The 12,706-nt window shown below is 36.2% G+C and overlaps 1 protein-coding gene across 1 annotated transcript in view; it reads right to left on the bottom strand.

Annotated features, from left to right (window-relative positions):
• Nucleotides 1-796: 796 nt before the first annotated feature.
• THBS2 (thrombospondin 2) overlaps nucleotides 797-12,706 on the bottom strand; it is a 32,510-nt gene continuing 20,600 nt past the window's right edge. Inside the window, 8 exon segments of the mRNA NM_001397325.1 lie at nucleotides 797-1,604; nucleotides 2,304-2,443; nucleotides 4,213-4,310; nucleotides 5,178-5,449; nucleotides 5,891-6,118; nucleotides 9,253-9,487; nucleotides 10,911-11,029; nucleotides 12,460-12,619. Coding sequence (NP_001384254.1) covers nucleotides 1,597-1,604; nucleotides 2,304-2,443; nucleotides 4,213-4,310; nucleotides 5,178-5,449; nucleotides 5,891-6,118; nucleotides 9,253-9,487; nucleotides 10,911-11,029; nucleotides 12,460-12,619 — 1,260 coding nt within the window. The 3' untranslated portion in view covers nucleotides 797-1,596.

The following is a 12,706-nucleotide window of genomic DNA, read 5'->3' as shown; positions in this document are numbered from 1 at the left end:
CTATTTCAAGGGAGAAAAGGTTGATTCAATATTTAGCTCATTGCAACCAGTAAGAAGGCAGAGATAACATCTTATTCCATTAGTAAATTCATCAATGAATAAAATTACACCAGCAAGTGTTCTTTTTGTGAACAAAACTCATACAACTTAAAACAAAATGTTAAACATGTTTATACTATTGCATATCTGAGTAACTGTTGTATCCGTTTAGAATAAACACTGGTAGCCCTTCAGCATTATTTTAAGAAGTTCTATATACAGCAGACAGGTAACAATGCAAGATAACAAACTTAGGGTAACAGGATATATATTAAGGTTCCATTTATAAATTCCTCATTATTATTCATTTAACTTTAAAGAATACTTGAATATAACCCACAAAATTATACTTAGGTGTATATCATGCTTCGACCGTATCTACATATTGTGATACACTTTTAAAAAGAGCTTTAGAATATCATTATTCATAAATGTATTACTGATGCATCATATGACATGCTTTAAAATAAATTATCAGAGAAGGTAGCTCGGTGTGATAATCATAATAAATATTAACAAAATACTTATAAGTGGAACCTTAATCTCTTATACTACCAAATTAAGTAACAATTGTGTTGCCACCTTTTCTAAATCCCAGATCTGAATACTAGGCGTCAAAGTGCTTTTTGCAACAGTGGTGGGTAAGTTGTTTGGGCTCATTTCACTCCACATGGCCATGTGATTATTTTTATTATTATTATTATTATGAGAGAACACAAGACATAATGGAAATGAAAAAACTGGAAATCATTTCATGATAGTCAGGCAACGGTGACAGCTTTGGAATCTTAAATGAATCACTCTTCCCTTTCACATAGGAGTTTCCAGTTCAGTTCTCTTTGGCCTGAATGAACTCTCTGATTCTAGACATTACTTTAGGTTGCAAATCTGAAAAATCATTTCTAACAACTACAATTTTAATGGGTGTTATCAGGAGCATCCTCATCACCTAAAGGACATCTTAGATCAAGAAATATTCATAATTAACCTTCACCTTATACTCCAAAAGCTTCTTCATTGTTAATATAAACACTATTGGCGTGGTCATCGGTTATTTTACTACCCAGAGTTTCTATTAGTGAAGTCCAGCCCTGATCAAAGGAAGAAAGCGCCAGCCATACACCTATAAAGTTATTCAAACACTGCTTTTCCTCGTTTAAAGACAGTGACTGATAATCATCATCTCCCCTTTTTTTTCCCCATATATATATATAAATACACATTTTCATATCTTATTCCTTTAGATAATACAAACAAACATGTTCTGCTAAGTTGTCACTCTAGAAAAGTGTTCTGAAGTATCAATCTGCTTTTGCTTCTGTGGTGGGTCAGACGCTCACATTTAGGTTTCATTAGTCCTGGCTGTGAGAAGGCACTTGGGTGGAGGGATGGCTGAGGCATTCCTGGCTGCGGGGAGCATTCCTGGTCACTGGAGCATGTGGAGAGAGGACAGGGAAGGAGGTACACAAAAATGAAAAGTGGGAGTACCAGGATGTACTGAGGTGTCTAGGTTGCATAGCATTTACAGTACTTTGCTGGTAATGCAGCAACCATTGCTCAAGCATCTGAAAGAAATAGGAAAAAGAGGTATTAATTGTTGTATTATTGGTTCAGAATTCAGTCAGAAAGGAGGAGAGATCCATCATAGTACAGTAAAAGGATGCAGCACAAAGTTTCCCATTTTGTATTATCCTACAAAGCATGACAACGTTTATGTAAAAATAGGTACTCATCTACATATGTAGATAGAGGTGCACTTGTTGGTGTACGTGCATATACCTATGTGAATAATAACAAAAAAATATCATATAAGAAAGCCTGGGAAGGCATTTTCCATGTTTCAAAATATTTTTGAGGAGGCAAAATACACAGGCATGCTCATTAATGTCTACTCTCTCCTTCAGGCCTCTTGGAAAGAGGAGTGATCCAGAAGCAGCACTTTGCCCGCAGGACACATTGAAATAGACTACAAAGGAAAGCAGATATGCAAAGAAAATTCTAAGCGCGTATCTCTCTCAGAGATTTATCTCATTTATTTTCTTTCCAGGTGGGCAATATTAAACATCTGGGTTTTATTATTCAAATTGAGATTACTACAGAGGCAAAGGGCATCCATGGTATTTCAACAAATCAAGGTTCATGATACGCTGTAAGACTACAGATTGTTTTCAGTTGAAGGAGGATACTCTTCATTTCCATATTTCGTGCTTGCTCCATAGGATATCAAAGGCATCAGCATTTTCCAGGCATTTTCTATAACTAACCTCTGCATTCATATTTGAGGTCAGAGAAATAGACCATTTCTTGAGAGAAGACAAATAGACCTAATCGTCCACCAGCAAAGGTTGTATCATAGATTGGTCCAGAATCCACCATGACTTGCTTCCCTTCATACACTAGAACTCTGTAAAAAAAAAGTAATAAATTAAACTAAGAAAATGATGGAGTGTCCATTGCTAAGAGTTAGTAATAGCTTCCAAGAATTAAATCAGAATTCATTTTAGCTAGTCACCAGACAACAGCTTCACTGTAAGGATCACTTCTCATTTCTATCTCATGACCACATGGCTGGCAGCCACAATACATTAATCAGAAGTAGTGGAGCCGTTCTGTAAGTAATTTTATGCACACCATCTGCAAGAGATTTCCCAGTTCTTCATTTAGAACAGTTCATACTAGGAGACACGATTATGTCATGTATTCATTGATAAGCCCCTATCCCTGTGAACTCAAAGGTTAAAACAAAACTGTCTTTACAGCTATGTGAATGACTGATTTATTTATCTGTAGGTGCAAGGGTCAAAGTCGCAAATTGGAAGAACCATCCCTTTAGAGTCAAAGAAACATTAACTGGAGCCATGCTTAATTTTGATTTCAGACATCTTAAGCCCTTAATGAAAGCTGGAAGGATTTGGACAGAAACAGCTGAATTCATGAACTGGAAAAGGAGAACTTATTTCTTTTTTTCTTGAGCGTCTCAGGCACCCACCCAGGAGCTAAAAGAACTCTTCATTTTCCTTTTCTACCAGATATCTAGTAGTTCCTCTATCTTGGATTCTCCACTTCTCACCTCAAGACAGTCAAGGTTCTTAGGTTTTCAGTATCTTAAAACAGCAAAATGTGAAGTGAGCCTATAGTCTATTCATTACAGCAGAGCCAAAAATACTACACAGATCTAAATGTTAATATTAAATTGCTATTTATGTAAAAAGTAATATAGTTCTGTAATGATACCACTAAAATATTTTTTATTTATTTCCTGTTAAAAATGCCCTAAGTAATGAAGGAATCCAGTGTCCCAATGTCCCCAGAATTCATCATGCTACACATATCTAGTGAGATGCCATTTGAAATATGTTTTGTCTGACTAAGTAGGTTCTGCAAAAGAGGACAGGCAACAAAATATGAATGAAAAAACCTAGATTCTTTTTTACCTGTATCAATCAATACTTGGCAGCACAAAGACTTAAGTGGAGAATTTTTTTTTTTTCCTGAAAACTGGATAATATACACTAACCAAATTTGTCTACATTTCAGCTTCTCTACTCATATTAAACACAATGTAACAAGACCAAGAGATCTGGCTACCACATTGAGAAAGCATACTTTTAGTTACAGTATTTAGTTCAAGATAAAATTGACATAGACAGTTAATGTTCATTCTTAGGAATACCAAATACTAGTAAACTAATATGCCATGGCTCCTTGTTACATGTACTGCAGATGTGCTTATGGCTACTTCTGCACTATTGGAGACAGGATGCTGAAATAGACAGAAGGTTGGCTTACTTCCCTGTGGCAATTCTGATGTTTCTAATTAATTTCATTCTTTCAAATTCCAGAAGCTGGGGAGGAATCTCATGTTCTAATCTTGCATTGAGTTTTTCTTGGGAATTTTTCGTTCCTTTACAAGAGAGCCACTGAGAGAGATACTTAATTTATTTTTTTAAATTTAAGAATATTTAGCTGATGTGTTCAATTAGTGGGTATTTACATCTGAAAGGGAAAATAAACTGTTCTAAAGACAACAAAATGGGTCCCTAAATATTGAAACAGACTGTTATGTAAGCATCATCATTATCAGAACTAGCACAGAACTTGGTAAAATAGCTGTTACATCAGAGATCGAAGTTACACTATTCAAAAATACAGAGGCACCGAAATATTTCTTACTTTATTAGTCCTGTTTTAGGCCTGTGAATCAAATGCCACCTGTATGCAGTATAATCTTTCCAGCCAATGTTCTTAGGATCATGCCATAAAGTGCGCACCTACAGTAGGAACACAAATGCTGTATTAGAGACACTGTGCTTCAGCAACTACGTACCCACTACAGTGGGTATATACAGCCACAGATTATGTGCTGCAGAGCACGAAACCAAAACCAGTGTTTAACATCTGATGGTATGATCAGCATACTTCAATTTATTCCTCTTTATCAAGAGTAATGAAAATTCACCTCTGTAACTATGTAGTCTTGTCCCTGTTTGCACATAGACATCCACACTGTAAGATTTGATGTTGCTTTCCCTATCTGAATGAGTGACTCCTCTCATTAAAAGGGGCCACAGCTTCACAGTTACTGTCTTTGGATTACTCCTTGAAAACTCACAATCAGTCAAGGCCTCATTTCTACAAGAAACTCCAAACTGTGAGATTTCTATTCATGTGCAAAGCTCCATTAGCTTCATTTTCAAAAGGCATAAGGTTTTTCTGTGGCTGGGCCCTCCTTGGAACAGCAGTAATTTTTCTTCTCCTTGCTTTCATTTATCTTGGTCGGTTGTTTTTTTTTTTTTTTGGTTCTCACTGGTTGCTGAAGTACAAACCCACATAATTTAAACAAGCTGGAATGTGGAAGGATTAATTGCCAATACCAAAGTCACAAAGGATTTGTAGAGAACTGAGATCTTTTACTCATTTTACTCACTTTAGGATCACACCATACCCTCCCTTTCATACATATAATTTTTTCCATTCATAATTTTTATACATGTAATGCTCTCTTTGTAACAAGACAAGTGCTATTACATGTGAACTGAAAAAAAAAATTGTGGTTTTTTTTTTTTTTTTTTTTTTGCAACAATTGAGGTGTTAAATGATTCGTCACCACCACAGTGCTGAAGTTTTAAATCTCTCACCTGTCCGGGGGTGTTTCCTGTATGCCAAAGAGCATTTCGCAAGTGTTCCCCAGTACCAGTTGTTGAATTCACTACCTTGAGTGACACACCAGAATAGCCATAAGCCCTGGTGGGTTTGTCCTCCCAGTAGGTCTGAGTGACCTGCTTCCACATTAGAACATAAAAACGGCTGCTGGACTGGTAGCCAAAAACAAAGCCAGCATAGTCATCATCACGGTCTGTGTTAACATAGAATGTGCCACTGAAGTCAACAGAGCTGAACTCATCATAACCTGGGAGAAGACACAAGACAAGAACCATTGAGTTACAACGCTGGGTCTGGTCACCAACACTCAGGAGTCCTAGCTTTGATTCTGACTTTTGCTTTTTCTGTTTCCAGTCTCTAAGAAAGGAGGTAATTTCACTTGCTTATATACTCTATGGAGGCTTGTAGAGAAAAAATAAGTAATTTACAAGGAGTGTTGAAGGCAGCAGGCACTACGCTTATGTCAAGTTCTTCAACTGGATATTTCACCTGTGTTACAGTCAGTGATAAGCTGAATGGTCAACAAAAGCAAACAGCACTGAGATATTTTTAATTAGTATGTGTAAACCTCAAGTTTCAGTCCCAACCTTGGAGCACTAAAATATATGATCATTATTATTTTTTTCTTCTTGACCAATAGATCACTGTTTTCTTCTCCAAAGATGCTGGCTTACAATCTGATACTCACCTACAGCTATTCCAGGATCAGAGTTGGCAGTCTGCACCAGTTCCTTGCCTTGGTGGCGAATAACCCAGTTGGGATCAATCTGAGCTGTTCCCTTGGGGTCCAGAGGGACCATCTGGAACTTTCTGAAATCAGTTTCACTGATGGCATTGTTTTCAGGACATACATCAAAAATATCTGGAACATTGTCATCGTCAAAGTCATCTTTGCAAATATCACCTCTGCCATCACCTGTAAGTAAAAGCAATAAGGAAACGTAGTTGTTAGCAATTTAACCACACTATCTAACTGCTGTGGTACTAATGGAAGAAATTTATGATGCATATGAGTGTATCATTTTCTTGTTTCTCAAAGAATGCTCCACATAGAGCTTCATTCTCTAGAAGTTCATTTGAAATGAACATTTGATATGTTGCTGGTAATGACTGGAGTAAGTCATTAACCTGGATCCAGGCCAAAATTCCTCCTAATAAACACATCCCATCAGTGGTTTATGACAGCGATCAATTTGGACGCTGATCTACATACACTGCTTCAGTGTTGAGGAACTTGGAACTTTCTTATGTTGATACAATTCACTAATGTTTGTGCTACATTTTCAGTATGATTTGTCCCAGATAATGCCCCATCCCTGAAGGCATTCAAGGACAGGCTGGATGGGAGCCAGGGCAGCCTGATCTGGTGGGTCATGGCAGGGAGGTTGGAACTGCATAGGCTTTAAGAACTCTTCCAACCCAAGCCATTTTGATTTCATGATCTGGATGCAAGATCGCATTTTAATACTGTTTAAATTCATTTATGCTGCACATGCTAAAACATTTGTCCTACTGCAAATTACTAAATCCCTACATAGTATCGAAGACTTTTTAAGACTTTTTAAATCTGTCTCAATATTTGCTCAGCAACAATCCACCCAGTATATTTACAGTAAGATATGTAAACATGCCTAGTTACTCTTTCACTTCTGAGTAGAACAATCTGTTTTAGATAAAAGACAGCACTTTAGGAAAATGCAAGAAAACAAGGAATTACTACGTACAGCAGGACTAGCCTTGGAGAAACAGAAATGTTAAATTGTCATGTGAAATACAAGAAGTTTTTTAGACAATCTAAAAATGCACCCATGTAACTCACTACAGTTGAGCTGCTGCTTAACACTACGCTCAATACTGAAATAAATATCTTCTTCCTTAATTTACACATAATATTGGTAGGAAAAAAAAAATAAAATCACTAAATGCATTTTGCCAGGAACAGCAAGTGATGAAGGAAGGCATCAAAAAAATTCTCAGCTATGAAGCCACTGTCAACATGTGGCATACAATAGCACTTACATAAAACAAGCACTTAAAGAATGACTTACCTAGGAAAGTGCAAAAAATTCAAAAATATGAGTCTTACAGCAGAAACAACTGGATATTACACTAGATACTACTCTAAACTGGAACCGCCAGGTAATTTGTTTCTATCTATCTTCACAAACCTATGCACCTGCTTTTTAAAATGTATTTGTGACTCCTTTAAGAAAATGGGAATTAACACAACTGAAAACAGCAGTGATCCAACCAATTCATTGTGGAGATACTAATAGATGCTACACAGTCAAATGAGAAGCTGCATTACTATGCCTAGCCAGCACAACATTTTTCAAGTACAAAGCTTTCAGAAAAAAAAGTAGAACAAGATTTAGGCTACAGCCAAAAAGGGTAGTTAGGGAAAGCTAAAGAGTTTAATAATTCAAAGACTTTCAGTAGCTCAGCTACATTGTAAAATAGTCCCATTTTTCACTCTGGCAATTGGCGCCGGAGAACACAGAATCCTGACCAGCTGCGTGTTCCTGCACCTGTTTATCTTAGCACTTAAATAGAAAAAAAAAAAAAAAGGAATTTCCAATTGTATTCCCCTTGCCAGTAGCAAAGAGGTAATTCTTGAGTCACAGAATAATTTAATTATTCACTGAATGTCCTGCTGACAGCCATTTGGTACTGAGCTGTTGATGACAACACTGACTATGTCAAGAAAAGTTAGAAACCATTTGTTTACCCAGCCACATCCAACTGTTCTCTCAGAGGCCTCATCTTTAAATGCTACAGTCATCAAGAGCGTGGGAGTATACTTTGGGTTTATTTATCATTTTTCCAATATTTCTCTTGGGATTGCCACTGATGACAGTGATGAGCTGGCTAAGTTGTTTAAATTTACTCTTTTTGTAAATACTTACACCAAACATAATGGCATACTCATTCAACAGACCTGGGTGACAGCTAAAACAAATTATCCCAACTTGGAGGTACCCTAATTTTGGAATATTTCTATAATTAAGAGGCTATTCCAGAAATTGCAAGTACAAAGACATGTCTATCATGTGATTCAACACAGGGTAAAGTGCTACTACTGAAACTACACAGAAACTGGTTGTTTCAGTCAACAGTAGTTGTCTTACCAGAGAATCACTCAGGGCACAGGATTTTGTCTTTCTAAATGTACAGAAAACCATACTATTCCGGTACCAAATTCTGCTTTCATTTTCACCAATATAACTACACAGTGACTCCAGTAAATTGCATAATTCAGAACAGAAATTGCTCAAGTATTTATTTAAAGGCCAATTATTGGACACCTATTACATTCAAGGTTTTCAAGGAATCAGATATTTCATAAATGACATTTGTGACTGTAAAATGTCACTACTTCATTACTGATATACCACCAAACACAAAGAAGGGTTGTTGGAAAGTGCCCAGAAACATTTTAGGGCAAGAACTGGAGAAGGGAAGAATTATGTATCTATACCTTAAACAGTGACACATGTATTACCAAAACATATTTAAAGCTACTTACCTGTAAACTGATTCTGAGAAAAGCACCTAAGAAATACTTTTTAGAAAAATAATTTAAAATCAATATTAATTTTCAACTTAAGCTGCAGTAATAGTCAGGTTTTGGGGAAAAAAAAAAAACAGCAGTAAGCTGTATTTTTTCTATTTCAATTTTCAGTAAACAGCTTATTTTGAAAACAAAGGATATCACTTTCTCATTTAATTTGAAATTAAAACTGAAATTTCCACGTTTTCCTTGTATATCTTATTTCAAGACTAAAATCAATATGAGAATGCTTAAAAAAATTCTGATGTGTATTTATCTATAAATAAACAAGTGTGTTTAAGACCCTCTCAAAGAGGTTTTCTACTGCTCTAGCTCTGGTCCAAACTAGCAAGAGCAGTTCCATTCAAGTCTCAACTGACTGAACTGTCCAAAGTAAGTTGGTTTGATCTAAAGAGACTTTATTTTCATAAAAAATTACTACCCCAAAGTTAGAACTGGATATTAAGGACTAAATTAAATTGATGTAACATTGTTCTTACCATCAGAGTCCTCCTGCTCAGGGTTGTATCTGAGGCGACAATTGTCCCTGTCATCTGGAATACCATCATTGTCATCATCAGGATCACAGGCATCCCCTTTACCATCTTTATCATGGTCAGCCTGGTTAGCATTGGGGATGTAAGGGCAGTTATCTTGGTTGTTCTGGTGGCCATCTTCATCTATGTCCTCATTGTTGTCACATTGGTCACCAACAAGATCGTTATCTGCATCAGTCTACAAAAAAAAGCAAGTTGGTGACATTTATTAAACACAAAATAGCAATACCAGTAGCCTGGTACTGGTTCAACACTTCTCTTCAAGACTTCTCTACAGACAAATGATATCATGATCATAACCACGTTTAAAGCAGAAATGTTATTTTGAAAGAGTATACTACTTATGCTACTGTCAAAGCATCAGACCTGTTCTCCAATCTATTTCCAGGGCAGCTCTTTGGCCATGACTAGAATGAAAACAGTGACAGAGATCACATGGGAATTGCAGACCAGGCAGTGCATTTATCTGACTGCTTCTATAACACTTGATGTCCTGCATGTGGACCAACAAATTTGAGCATATCAAACACAGCCCTTAGGCTGTTCTGACTTGTCATGGGGGAAGAAAACAGTTCAAAGGCCACTACTGGTCACTATACCTCCCTTTCAAAGACAACTGACGACCTGAGATATGAGAAAGAAATACAGATCTACATCTTCAGCCACAGTGCAAATAGGGACCGACTGCAATTTCTGTAATATGACTAGAACTTAAAATGGACATAGGAGGATTCTTTCAATGCACTAAAGACTACAATTTTGATGAAACACGCTGTCATATGCAATTTGAATATAACTTGATTATAATTAATACTATAAATACAAGATGAATGTGCATGATAGTATGCAGGTCAAAAAGCTAAATATTCCCTTGTGTCAATTTGTTATTCCAAGATAATTCAGTTCTGTGTAATCTGTGCATCTCACATATAATCCAGATTGTTACATGTGGCTTTTTCTATAGTTTGAAAGACTGCAGTTGACCTCAGTTACATTATGAATCCTACAATCAAGCAAATTCCATCATCTCTGCATTGCTCTAAATTCCAGAACATTCACTGATTAAAAAAAAATGAATTGAAGTAGTGGAAACTACTGAAAAAATGGTTTACTTCCCTTGTTCTTACCTTTTACCCTTCTGAACTGTTCTGTATCCTTAGACAAACAGCTGGGATTTCTGCCAATTTCCTTTCTTGGCCCTTTCATTTTGGGCAGAGAATCAATAGGAACAAGAACTATTTTATATCACTCAATTTCCAAATTTATAGTCACACACTAACAACTTAAAATTGTACCATACAAGAGCCCTGTGGTTTACAGGTGTGAGTAAAACAAGGCACACTTTATCTCAGAGCCTCTCCAGCCCCAGTAGCTTTGTCTTGGATTCCTGTATCCAAAAGTGCAGTTTTAAACACTTTAAAGTGATGTAATCTACTGTGGTAAGAGCAGGCATGTGAAGATACTGGGTGCATGTATGCAGCGCGCTTCCTTCAGCCTGTGCTATGGAAGAGAAATAATTTCAGCTATTTCCTCAGATGTTCTTCTTCTTTTCTTTGTCCTTGTTCTGACCTTATAGTTAATTAAATGGTACCAACATTTACCTGGTCTGGATTATGCATTAGCGGACAGTTATCACACTGATCACCAACTCCATCACCATCTGTATCACTCTGGTCTGTATTATAAACGTAAGGACAATTATCTCGTTCATTAAAAATGTCTGTGAGGAAAAAAAAAAGAATAAAGAAATCAAAATGATATGTCACCCAGCGCAGATAAATCATAGACTCTACAGTCATCAGTAAAAAGTAATGCTCTTCCAAAATTCATAGACTCTCTCATTGTTACAATTCCTACATCAAGAAATGGTGAAGAAACTAATATTAGAAAATAAAGATAGCATCAATATAACATTTCTTTTTATGGTCAACACTTCTATATGCATTTTTCTGAGATATTTCGCTAAAGGAATGGCTAAAACTTACGACTCCAGCCCTTTTTCATAGATTCTACATACGCTGAAATAATAGTTGAAGAGGTGGGGTACTTTTTAATTAATTTGATTTGTATTTTCTTTGCAGACACTATAAGAAATGACAAAGAATGCATAGCTGTATCATGGTGGAATGTCTGAATTGTTTTGTACAGAAACAACTGCGTTAGCGTTCAGCTGCCTCAGCACTAAATTATTTCATTTTACCAGAACACATGCATCATTTATTGTACTGCATGCCAAATTTTCAATAGGAAATGTTCCCTCAGGAAACCTGATTATACGATGGACAAAATCAAGACATGTAGGCCTATCTGTCCAGAAAGGACACAATGACACTCTCCTACACTAATATTCCCTGGATATTTGTGTAGTCTTTAAGCCAATAACAGACAATTGCATTCATTTTACCAAGCATATATGCAGAACTCCTATGAGCAGTACTACTAAGAACCTGATGATGTGAAGGATGAAAGGAGTCAAAACATTTAGAAGATCAGTTCAGCCGAGCAACCAAAAGTTTCTATGTTTGCTGAAGGAAATCCAAAACCAGAATTTTTCAACTTATAATACTTGTGGTATTTTTTATTTATGACAATCCATAAGGATACTGATTTTAAAAGAATATTTAAATGATTTTCCTGTCCTTATTCTAATCGAATCTGGTTCACATAGGCATGTACTGGTACATGAATTAAACACCTTTAATAAAATTACAAGGCAAAAAGAAATGCATATTTGGATTCCTATGGGTCTTGCAATGCTTTCATAAAGAAAAGAAAATTAATTTTCTATAGTTATTGTCTTAACTGGGCGGATATTCAAGTTTTTTCCCCCTCCCTAAAATGTCAAAAGGAGAAAAGTCAAAACTGTTACATTAGACACAGATTACTTTGGATTACAGATGAAAAGATATATTTTTTTTTAAGGATTATGTTGACAAGAGACTTGCCATGATTTATTCTTCAATAGTATACATTGTATTCATTTAGGGACATCATACTAAAACATGACAAAGGAACCTTAGTTTTCTCTGGCATTTTTGAGCAGTTAGACTTGATTTTATCTCATGTAGAAAAGCAGGCAGCTTGCCTCAATGACCACAAATCAAAGTGTACTTGTAGCACGTAACTTAATTCTCAAAACTGAAAACATACCATCTCCATCAATATCCACAGCACATGAGTCACCCTCCCCATTATTATCTGTGTCAATCTGTGCAGGGTTGTGCACATAAGGGCAATTATCACAGCGGTCACCAACTTCATCTTTGTCATAATCAAACTGACGAGGATTGAACAGAAGAGGGCAATTGTCCTAGTGAGAAGAAATAAAACATTTAAGAACATAAATCACAATTTGAATTGAGGTCACATGAGTATACTATTAGGTGGTAAGTCCGTA

This window comes from Gallus gallus, chromosome 3, assembly GCF_016699485.2.
Source record: "Gallus gallus isolate bGalGal1 chromosome 3, bGalGal1.mat.broiler.GRCg7b, whole genome shotgun sequence".
In the NCBI taxonomy this organism is placed as follows: Eukaryota; Metazoa; Chordata; class Aves; order Galliformes; family Phasianidae; genus Gallus; species Gallus gallus.
This window is presented reverse-complemented; position numbering and strand designations above follow the sequence as displayed.